We start from the raw sequence: 12,466 nt of genomic DNA, 5'->3' as shown, positions 1-12,466 counted from the left end.
TGCAGGGGCGTGGCCATGACCTCACGTGGCTGGTTCGCCCTCATTGGCTGAACCGCCAGGGGGGGGGGGGGAAACATGGCCACGCCTCCTTCGCAAGTTGCAAATACACTTTTGTTGTATTTGGAAAAACCCGACGTAGAGGGCGGCTGCCAAATGCGCGCCAAGGTACCTAGTGGGCCCAGCCCCGTTGAGGGACGGTATTTGTTCATACAGCTCACGCCGAGCCACGCGCTGTAGAACGCACTGGGACCACAGCCTAACAGCACTTCTGAGCCTTATTAGCGTGAAACATTATTTGTTTTTATTGACCAGTCTGTCTTACGACGCACAGTACTGGAGTTTCAATTTATTGCAAGTACTGAATCACGTAAATTCCACTAGATTAAGGTTTCCCTAGTAATTTTATATACATTATAGTATAGTATTAAATACATTATAATCATGTATAGATTATGATTGAGGACGAACGCTAAACAGCACAAGCACAGCAACAATTGTATGTCGAGTAACGTAAATAGAGAAAGAATACTGCAGCAAATCAATACTTTGACAAAATACTGATTGAGAAGTTCAGAATATAAATAAAAGACTGAATCATGGCACTGTAGTTTGATGGTACTCTTAATTTGCATGCATCTTATGCTGGTTTATTTTTCTTTGGGAACCACTGGTCTATAGCAGGGGTGGCCAACTCCAGTCCTCAAGGGCTACTAACAGGTCAGGTTTTCATGATATCCCTCTTTCAGCACAGGTGGCTCAGTGGAAGACTGAGCCACCTGTGCTGAAGCAGGGTTATCCTCAAGACCTGACCTGTTAGTAGCTCTTGCAGACAGGGTTAGGTCACCACTGGTCTAGAGCAATCCAACCAACCATTTTTACATGGTGCACTTCTTGCTAGAAAATATTTGTTCTGAACCCTTAATAAATCTTATTGGTTACTCGTACTATTGCAAACAAAAAAACTGTTCAGCGGATCCCAAAGCATATACAGTAGTGTTCTGAGATAGTGGGGGGGAACACACACTTAATGCCACAAACTGCACCTCAGTGTGCGCTGAAAGTATGGGTGGTAAAGCTGTAAATCACTGTGGGAATGTCAAGTCCCGCCCCACAATGCATTGCTGCAGTGAATGCAAAGCATTGTGGTGAAGCGTCTTTGGAAGGTCCTGTTGTAATTAACCGCTATGCCGCGCAAGCCAAGGTGCAGTGAGAACACTATACTGCCTGGATCCGCCATTACATCTTTGTGAGGTGTCGGAGGTGTACACCAAAAAGTATGGGGTTCTCGCAGTTCCTGTTGGGAATCACTGCTCTAGACCAGGGGTGTACAAACGTTTTACGTTGCGACTGCTCCTGCCCTCTTACCTGCTTTCCGGCATCTCATCTCTGCGATGTCATGGCAATGAGTCATCGCTATCAGAAGATGGAGGAAAAGACGGAGAGAAGGTAAGAGGCAGTTACAGAGGCCCTGCGCTCTCCCCGGCAAATCAATTGAAATGTTGTGGGAAAGAGCGCTGGGCCTTTGTAAGCGCAGGGCTCGGTTTGGCACCCCTCTCTTAGAAAATGTCATGGACCCCCCCCAGTTTGGGTTGGGTCCAAACTACAAACATGAACCTCATTCTGAGAGTACACCTATAGCCTTGCCCTCTCCCAACCCTGCTCACAATTTTCAATTTGTCCCAGTAACGGATTACACAAGCGCTTCTCAAATTAAATCTAAGCAGCCAATGTGGACCTGACTTACTGCAATCCAAGTTCCTAAGACTTGGTGCCCCAGCCATTGTCAAACCAATTGCTTCCAGTCAACTCTATCCTGTCTGCAGGCCATATCCCTAAGACCTGGAAAACTGCCAGAGTTGTCCCAATCTTCAAAAGTGGGGACAAAAACAATGTCTCAAAACTACAGGCCAATCTCTCTTCTCCCAATACTATCCAAAGTCATGGAAAAATGTTTCACTCCCAATTAAGCGATTACTATACCAAGACAAATTTCCCTAGCCAATGTTAATCTGGCTTTCGCCCAAAACACTCCATGGTAACTACCCTGCTAAAAGTTTGCAATGAAATCCAGGGTGGAGTGGAACGGGGACAACTCACTGGTGCAATATTCCTAGATTTTGCAAAGGCTTTTGATACTGTTGATCATGCTATCCTGCTTAACAAACTCCAGAGCTCTGGAAAAGGGAAGCATGCTTTAAACTGGTTTCAGTCCTACCTATCATCAGGTAGATCCCAACATGTGTCCATCTCAGGCTCTAACTCCAACCCCCATAGCGGTGTCCCACTATGCTCTGTTCTGGAGCCCCTACTCTTCTCAGTGTTCATAAAATGATCTTTCTACAGCTTGTAAAGTAGCTTCAATACACATGTATGCAGATGACAATCTTATATGCACACAGCAATAGCCTCTCCGACCTTGAACACAAACTTCAGTCTGACTTTGAGACTCGAAAACTGGATTTCCCAAAACAAAACTGTTTTTAAACACTGACAAGACTAACAATGGTATTTGGGACCAAGACTACATTTTTAAAGCTTCCAGTGACGGATCTCCAGATCAGAACCAACGCTAAAACCACCCAAACTAAAGCTACTAGTTTTAAATACCTGGGCATATGGTTTGACTCCCACTTAACATTCGGGATGCACATTGATATCCTGACATCCAAAACCTATGCCAAACTAGGTGAACTTTATAGGAACAAACCCTCCCTAAGTCTGCTGGTCAGAAAGCATATAGCACAGCAGATGCTAATGGCAATTATCGATTATGGAGACATAGTATACGGCTCGGCACCCAAACCCACCTTAGCAAACTTGACACCTCTACAATTCAATATGCCGTTTTGTTCTCCAATGCAACTACAACACACATCACTGCGAAATGCTCAAAGAACTAGATTGGTCATTACTTGAGTCTAGGCGCAAAGTTCATCCTGCCTTCAAATTCTTTATGGGCAAGCTACCCAGCTACCTGAACAAGCTCCTCACCCCTACCACATGCAGCACTTATCTGAGAGCTGACTCAAAGACTGTTCATGGTCCCAAGGTTCAAGAAAGTATCCGGCCGTTCCTCCTCTTACCGTGCACCCCAAAACTGGAACAATCTACCGGAGACTCTCACATCCACCACCAGTCTAAGTTCTTTCAACACTAAAGCTGTCTCATTTTAATCTGGTCTGTAACTGTTACATACGCCTACAATATATATTATCTTTAACTGTGCATGCAATGTCTTGTATATAATGTATAACCCTGTTCACTTATAATACATGGTTACAAGTTCATGTTACATTTGTCATCATAACTCTATGCCCAGGACATACTTGAAAATGACAAGTAACTCAATGTATTACTTCCTGGTAAAATATTTTATACATAAATAAAAGTTTGCACACCCCTGCTCTAGACTACAATGCCACCCACTGGTTTAGGGGTTTGGAGTATATGCAGGGCAACCGGTAAGGACCTGTACACCGAAATGGACACACAAAAGCCCTGAAGTCAACTGCGTGTGTGTGTGTGCATGCCAAGGATACCGCACCCAGGGTAGGTTTCTGTGACATTGCATGATCAGTCTTGTATTAGACTAAACATTATTTTTTTTTGTACCACCATAAACATGCAACATTTAAATTATGTAACAATCAGAATCAAGCAGTCACACCCTTCAGATATACTGCAAGGGCTACATTATAGGGGATGAATACATAAATTTAAGGGAGTAGTTAAACTTTGTAACTTTGCTTGATTAGGGCAACCACATTTTTGCATTCTGTTTACACGTCATTTATGTTTGTGAACCCTGCTACATTTCATCACCTGTCACGCCCACAACTTAAACTTACCGTGTGAAAAATAAATACAATCCAACCATTTTATGGGAATACAAAGGCACCCAACAGTCTTATTTAAAAAAAAAAAAAAAAAATTTAAATAAGAGAGACAGTTGACGTTTGTATACTGCAGGTAACCCAAACATCCTATTCCTGTTGCTGGGGTCGGAGAAGCTAGATGCCCGAGGCATGATTTCAAAATAACATTTTCTACAAAAAATATGCACTTGCCTTCACTTGATTATCCCACAATCTCAAAGTAGTACACAGCTGGTATGGCCTTATCAGACGACAATGACAAAAGATTGGACTCTCAGAGCTGAGCCATCAGCTTCATACTACAAATTATATCATCTGTGTATAAATATTATGCTAGTCAAATAAATGCCTGCAAGTAGTAATTTTATACTGGACATAGAAGCAATATATTTAAAAGAATAATATAATAAGAGTATACTACCTCTGTAATTATGTACATTTACATCAGGGTATACACCTATTAATATTTTGTTACTTTATCACAATTCTTATTTTGTCTCTTAGCGTTTTGACACATTACTGTGATACTGAGAGAGAATGGCAAGAAATTACATACCTTGCAGACACTGTATAGATTTTGACATTTGTCAAGCCATTATTTAAATAATAGGACATTAACTGGTTAATACTGAGATAGTTGGAAGATGACTATTATACCAATAGTTGTGTCTATACTATCCTATATACTAGTATCTCTGCACCACTCTTAAGAGATCACTGTATATATTTAATTTATGTAATAACATTTTATTATTTTATTTTAGATGCTGATCAATTAGTCAGTCAATAGACTTGCCTCTGAGATATTACATCTCAGGGATATTTTGAATCCCTATTTCAAACAATATATACACTGGCACGAATGCAACTTTTGGGGTCTCTTTCTGATCCTTCTTGGATTAACCTTGTTAATAATAACTTGCGATGTACCCTGAAATCCGTAAAAAAAAAATTTTTTTTTTTTTTTTAAATACAAAACACATGCATCTTAATATTAGAAGCCAATTGACTTCACCACCAATTAAGGCCAGGTGAAGGGCTTGTATGCCTGAAACTTTGTCGTTTAATACTTTGTGTGCCATGGAGTCTGCCTCCTTTGTTGGATCTTAAAAATGATTAAATAAAGTAACTTATGATTAGATGGGCTGTAGACCTCATTACGTTAATGGATTCACTTTATGCCGACTTGGGTGGTGGTCAGCAGATTTGTATGCACTCAGCTATCAACCATACCAAGGCGATGAGTGCAGTTATCCATATTTTTGAGCACACAATTTGTGGATGAATATAACATCCCAGTCAGCTGTCCCAATCCTGGTAAATGTATAAAACATAATTGACCACAGAGTGGCCCTTTTTTCCCCGGAAGGCTTGTAGTGACTGGAGATGGGACTTGGGCCTACATGTTACACATCTTTACTTATTGCAGAAGCATTTTGATCAGGTTCTAGGACAGTTGACCACTGCAGATGACCATGGGGAATCTGGGAGATTGCAGATAACTGCAATCTAGGAACTTGCCCCTTACAAAACCTAAACCGTATGCGAAACGGCTGGCGGAAAATTGTCCCATTCCCTTTTTACCATATGTATTGCTGGTTTACAATTTATCGCAGTTGGTTGCACCTTTAAGCACCAAATACATATTTGTGTATTTGGAAGCCTAAACCATGTGTCTCTACCATAAAAAATACTAATCGACTCAAAAAGGTGCAAGTAAAGTATTACACAGGTTGAACTGCGGCAAAAGCAAATACATCAGCCAATGTGGAGTGGAAAGCAGTGATTCCGAATAACACAACATATGTTACAGAGGCTAATCCCACGATTATCTGCATCTAGTCAGACAGCCTCTAAACATTACACTAACAGAAATCCAGTTACATACCGTCTAAATCTGGAGCCATGCAATCTGCCTGGCTGCATATGTTCCCTCCTGGTTTGTCTGTTTACTAGAAAAGTGCTGACAGATCCTTTCATAACTCCACCTCCACCATATGGGATACAAATCACCCAGACCGCAACATGCATTTAACACCAATGAGATTTGCTGCGCTTTGGTAATTCAACACAGAGTTGCACATGTATTTGATATTCTCTGATTAATACATTTGGTGTTCCGTGTACCTGTCCGGTTTTCATCACATCTCATCCAGTCCTGTTCCAAAGACCAGTTAGCAAGAGCAGGTGGGGGAGGGAGGTCAGAAACATGTTTGGCCGCTATTGGTGCAACTAATTAGGTGTTGGTTTACCTCCATAAAACCTTAAACTTAGACAACTAGATGATCAAACTGCAAGTACCAAGGCGACCAGCCCCCATGTAACGTTTCCGGCATGACCAAGGTGACTTCAGGAAGTGTCCAATATGAAGAACTTTCAAACCTATTAAACATTGAAGCAAAGCTTGCAGACACACTCACCAGAACGCCCTCCTACTGTCTCTGTATGTTCTTCCAACCAACCAATTAGACTGTAAGCTCTTTGGAGCAGGGACTCCTTTTCTTACATGTTACTTTTATGTCTGAAGCTCTTCTCCCCTTTGTGTGTTATGTGTTTTGTTATTTAAATGATTGTCATGTGTATTACTGCGGTGAAGCGCTCTATATCTCTACATCTCTATATCTCATGCATACAAAGCTTTGCGGATCTTATTTCATAAGCATTTTCACAATACTGAGCTATGAAACTGAAACGGATTGGTGGTCTTTCTACAAACCAAACAGAAAAAGGAAAACTATACATTTGTAAATAAAAAGTCGCAGTAATACTTCTTCAAACAATGATTTTCCTTAACCTCGAGTGGCAGACAGGCCAGCACCGGAATGCCAGGAAAGTGGTAGACGCCTGTATTATGAGGCATGTATTTCAACTGATTCATTTCCTGTGCTCTCACAAAGGAGGGTGCTTTCACTATTGCCACCTGTCTCATACTGTACTTCTCTGTAAGGGCAGAGAACAAACCCACAAGGGGAACTTTTGTAAACGCACAATGCAAACTTAACAGGGACCACCCTAAACCTGTTTGCCCTCCCCACCCCAACTGTTTAAATTGTTAAATGCTTTGGTGCCACTTTTCTTGATCACGTCTCTACCAGGCCTGGATGTTGCTATCATACCCTGGCCCTGAGTGATTAAGGTTCCACACCGAAGAAATAACATTGCATTTGTTATATAATATTTTGTTAATTTAATAGTCAATAAAAAGTCCAAATGTATATCGCATTCCTTTAAATTCTCCAAAAACATTGATTTATATTTAAGGGGTGAACCCTCAATATAAACCCAAGATGCATCCATAAAGATTTTGGTACACAAAAAAAAATATAACAGCAAACATTACATGCATGTAATTATTTATATTACATTACTATTATACAGGGGCCTAATAATATTACTATAACATTATATTTATCATAAGGTATTATGTATTTTAATCAATCTGGTGCATCAAGGGTTAAAAAAAAGGTACAACTTGGGTTTAAAAACAAAATATATTGGGTTGCGGACAGGTCCATACTTGTCATGGATGGGTGCTGGGCTTCAAACCAAACTTAATTGGGGGAGGGCAGTCATGGATAGCCCACTAAAAGTAACATGTGGAGTTTAGGGGGGTCGTTGACATTGAGCAGATGCTGTTCTGGTGGTTTCAAAGAAAGCTAATGTGTGTGAGTGTGTACGTTCCAGAGGTCACCCACCGGTTATGCCCCCACTGAAGGACTTTATTAAAAATGAGTCATGTGATGTCATCTGCTCTGCACAAGCGTTACAAATATGTAATTGTGTCACTGAGGGGCACGTTCTCACAAGGGACAGATTAATTTGTCGCTTAAATTTAGAATCAAGGCGGTCATGTTCGGTCTCTTTGCGTCCGCCATGAGCGCCTGAATCTATTGATGTGACTCACAAGTGTAAGTATTAAATAATGAAAGTTATGAATACATTTAGATATTGAAAGGTTTAATTAAACATCATTTGGTAGAAGGTTTTTTGTACTCTGTTGTAAAACTGTCAATCTCACATCTGATTTACAACAGGGGCTGGATTTATGTTGTTCCAATGAGAAAAAAATACTAAGAGCTAATGCGTGAATCTCATCTCCTACACCAGTGACCTCTATGAGGGAAAACATATGATATATGGTGATGTTATTTTATTTTGAGAAACTGTTCTGCATTTATTTGTAACTGTATATTCTTGTAATACTTTTTCCTATATCCAAGCATTATTTTTAAATATATACGAAAACATTTAATAAGTGATGCTTTGGGCTCTGAATGAACTGTCGCACGCTCTGGAGAGAGTATTTACGTTTTCGGACATATTTTGCTACAACGGATGTGTGTTAGTGCATAGTTTTTTCTATAATCAACAGGAACCTGGTGCCCTTACCATTATTAATATTACATCTATGATTTGTATTTCCCGGGTGGTGGAAGTGTATAGATATGATTTCAATTGAGTAAGGGGAGTTGGCTAAAGTAGCCATGTGTATTAACCCTGGTTGCATATCTAAGGCCTCGGCCATGTTTACTGCTTGCTGGCAGAAGCGCGCTGAGGCGCACTCCCGCTCAGCACTGAGCACCTACAGCCGCAATTAGAGCGGCTTTAGTAGGGGCTCGCCTACGCTTCCGCAAGCGCGCGGAAGCGTAGGTCTTAGGGAATTTTAAAATTCCCCCGCTTGCCGGCGCAACAGGCCGGTCACGTGAGTGGTTCGCCCAATGAGGGCGAACCAGCTTCGTGACGCCACTGGCCCGCCCCCTGACGGCGCTCCGGGCAAGCAACCGCAAGGCCAGGGAAAGCACCCGCTGTTCCTGAGCCTCAGCACGCTAGCGGTAAGCGGGTCCGAGGCCTTAGGCTGCGTCCAGGGTCAGCGCACCGTGCTGAGGCGCGCTCATGCTCGGCACTGAGCCCCTGCAGACGCAATGAGAGCGGCTTTAGCAGGGGCTCGCTTACGGAAGCGCAAGTCTTACCAAAATTTTAAATTCAAGCGCTCAAGGGAGCGCAGGGCCGGTCACGTGAGCGGTTCGCCCAATGAGGGCGAACCAGCTCCGTGACGTCACTGGCCCGCCCCCCGACCAAGGCCAGGGAAAGCACCCGCTTTCCCTCAGCCTCCGCACGGCTGCAGTCCTATGGACGCAGCCTAAGTCACGTGCTCACTTGTGTGCTGTTCGTGACAGGTGGTATATTGGGATGGATTTAGGGGAGATGTTGACTCACTTGAGGGACCTTGATGAAGGTGAAGAGTGGGGCAGCTTGCGAGTTGTGTATTAACCATTGTCCTGTAGAGGAGATTTTGTCTATTTGAGGGACCTCTGCGGAAGTGAAAAGTGGGGGCGCTTGCGAGTGTATTAACCCTTGTCCTGTATGCAGATCACATACGGCACCCCTGTGAGCACGTGACAATATTTATAAACTGTTTTACCAGTAAGTAATACATTGAGAGTTAACTCTCGTTTTCAAGCATGTCAGATGACAGATACATGGTTCCAAATGATATGGTGTCAATTACAGCATGAGGGACTAATGATATGTGGGATAGCATTTTATTATATGGGGCAAATGATACCATTATATAATACGAGACTAATGATGCCTTACATGTTGATTCTTCAGAAACCATTTAGATTAAAACGGCACAAATAAGTATGCCTACTAATGTACCAGGACTTAACTCATTTACACAACACTTGCAGCAATTTCCAGTGTGGTGTGTATCCATATGCCTATGTCCTGCACCGATCCAACCCAGCTGTACCCATTTCTGCACTCCTATCTATTGTGTGTATATATGTGACTGCTGATCTTTGCATGTACATGTTATTACAATGCCTCCTCAGGAAGCTCCTAGATGGCCACAATCAAAGTGCCTCCTTTTGTATGTAGCAGACGCTGCAGGGTTTCTCCTCCCCCACCCCCCTTTGAGCTCAATGACTGCTCTCACCACCACCCCCCCCCCACTTTCTTCTATCACCACCACCCCCCACTCTCTTCTCTCACCACCACCCCCCCACTCTTCTCTCACCACCACCACCCCCACTCTTCTCTCACCACCCCCACTCTTTTCTCACCACCACCACCCCCACTCTTTTCTCACCACCACCACCCCCACTCTTTTCTCACCACCACCACCCCCACTCTTTTCTCACCACCACCACCCCCACTCTTTTCTCACCACCACCACCCCCACTCTTTTCTCACCACCACCACCCCCACTCTTTTCTCACCACCACCACCCCCACTCTTTTCTCACCACCACCACCCCCACTCTTTTCTCACCACCACCACCCCCACTCTTTTCTCACCACCACCACCCCCACTCTTTTCTCACCACCACCACCACCCCCACTCTTTTCTCACCACCACCACCACCCCCACTCTTTTCTCACCACCACCACCACCACCCCCACTCTTTTATCACCACCACCACCACCACCCCCACTCTTTTATCACCACCACCACCACCCCCACTCTTTTCTCACCACCACCACCACCCCCACTCTTTTCTCACCACCACCACCCCCACTCTTTTCTCACCACCACCACCCCCACTCTTTTCTCACCACCACCACCCCCACTCTTTTCTCACCACCACCACCCCCACTCTTTTCTCACCACCACCACCCCCACTCTTTTCTCACCACCACCACCCCCACTCTTTTCTCACCACCACCACCCCCACTCTTTTCTCACCACCACCACCCCCACTCTTTTCTCACCACCACCACCCCCACTCTTCTCACCACCACCACCCCCACTCTTTTCTCACCACCACCACCCCCACTCTTTTCTCACCACCACCACTCTTTTCTCACCACCACCACCCCCACTCTTTTCTCACCACCACCACCCCCACTCTTCTCTCACCACCACCACCCCCACTTTTTTCTCACCACCACACCCCCCCCACTCTTTTCTCACCACCACCACCCCCACTTTTTTCTCACCACCACACCCCCCCCCCACTCTTTTCTCACCACCACCCCCCCCCCCACTCTTTTCTCACCACCACCCCCCCCCCCACTCTTTTCTCACCACCACACCCCCCCCCACTCTTTTCTCACCACCACACACCCCCACTCTTCTCTCACCACCACCCCCCCCTCTCTTCAACACCCCCCTCTCCTCTCTGCACCAACCCCCTCTCTTCTCTCACCACCAACCCCCTCTCTTCTCTCACCACCAACCCCCTCTTCTCTCACCAACAACCCCCTCTTCTCTCACCAACAACCCCCTCTTCTCTCACCAACAACCCCCTCTCTTCTCTCACCAACAACCCCCTCTCTTCTCTCACCAACAACCCCCTCTCCTCTCTGCACCAACCCCCTCTCTTCTCTCACCACCAACCCCCTCTTCTCTCACCAACAACCCCCTCTCTTCTCTCACCAACAACCCCCTCTCTTCTCTCACCAACCAGCCCCTCTCTTCTCTCACCAACAACCCCCTCTCTTCTCTCACCAACAACCCCCTCTCTTCTCTCACCAACAACCCCTTCTATCTCACCAGGCTGTCGGAGGCCGGGATCCCGCTCTCCAGCTCGCACAGGGCACGGAAGTTCTCCAGCTCGAAGTCGGCGTCCACCTCCAGGGAGAAGGTTACCTCGGAGAGGTCCCTACGCACGCAATACACGGTGAGCAGCATGGCGAGGGAGCACGCGACGCGGTGGGATTCCGCTGCCGTTAACTGTTGTGGTGTTTGTTTGTTCGCCGGCGGAGGACACACAGACCGGAAGCGGCAACTGCGGCGCGCGAGCGCGCACACACACCTGTGGGGAGGGAGGGCGGACGAGGCACGCGCTCCGACGCGCCTGCTGCCACCGCCCCGCTCGCGCCCTGCGCATGCGCGACGTCCGGGTGGTGGGAAGGCAGGGCAGGTCACCTGACAGCCTGGAAACGGCTTTGTCACGTGGTGTGTCAGGGAAAAGTCCTATTTGGTCCCGCCCCTTTCTTTTACTCAACCCTATCAGTGCCGGAGCCACACGTGCTCATATTTCAGTGGCAATATTGTGCCGACAATATACACAGTACTGCACAGAGTGCATATCAGAACGCAATTACACTGGAACGTTGGTCTATTTGCTTCATGTTTGATCTATGCTGTGTTTTAAAATAGTCAACATCACACTTTTGCTCTTTTCTTTAATCTCATTGAAGAGACCCTAAAGTCTTTCTAGTATTCTTATGGGGGTCAAATCCCTGTACTCCGTTGTTTTGATTGTAACAAAGTCTTTCTATAAAAAAAAGTTTACAGAACTGCACATTGTTTTAAATTAGGGCTTTAACAATGGTATTTTTTCTGACAATCTGCTCCCAAAATGTCAGCATGTTTGCGCATAATGATCCACCTAAATATTATTGGGGACACAGGAATTGATCTGTGATCTCATGCCTTTGCAAGGGCCCCCTTTCTGAGTGACGAGCAGTTTTGTACAGTGGACACAAAATGGCCAAAGGTACAGGGCTCGCTCTGGCAGTGAAGAGAAATTTATAACGTTATCAGATGATGTTCTGACTTTGTACTCTTGACCCCATAACTGTACATAGAATTGTGCAGGCACAGTAAGTCCCTGTAGAGCTTACAATGTAATTGTTGGT

General features: G+C 44.9%; 1 protein-coding gene across 2 annotated transcripts in view; it reads right to left on the bottom strand.

The window, feature by feature from the left end:
* DDI2 (DDI proteasomal shuttling factor 2) overlaps positions 1–11,706 on the bottom strand; it is a 30,467-nt gene extending 18,761 nt beyond the window's left edge. Inside the window, exon 1 of one of the 2 annotated variants that reach the window (XM_075605913.1) lies at positions 11,376–11,706. In XM_075605913.1, the coding sequence (XP_075462028.1) occupies positions 11,376–11,513 (138 nt within the window). In that variant the 5' untranslated portion in view covers positions 11,514–11,706. The remainder of the gene's footprint in view (positions 1–11,375) is intronic. The other variant, XM_075605914.1, reaches the window with a different exon arrangement.
* Positions 11,707–12,466: the final 760 nt, after the last annotated feature.

This window comes from Ascaphus truei, chromosome 6, assembly GCF_040206685.1.
Source record: "Ascaphus truei isolate aAscTru1 chromosome 6, aAscTru1.hap1, whole genome shotgun sequence".
In the NCBI taxonomy this organism is placed as follows: Eukaryota; Metazoa; Chordata; class Amphibia; order Anura; family Ascaphidae; genus Ascaphus; species Ascaphus truei.
This window is presented reverse-complemented; position numbering and strand designations above follow the sequence as displayed.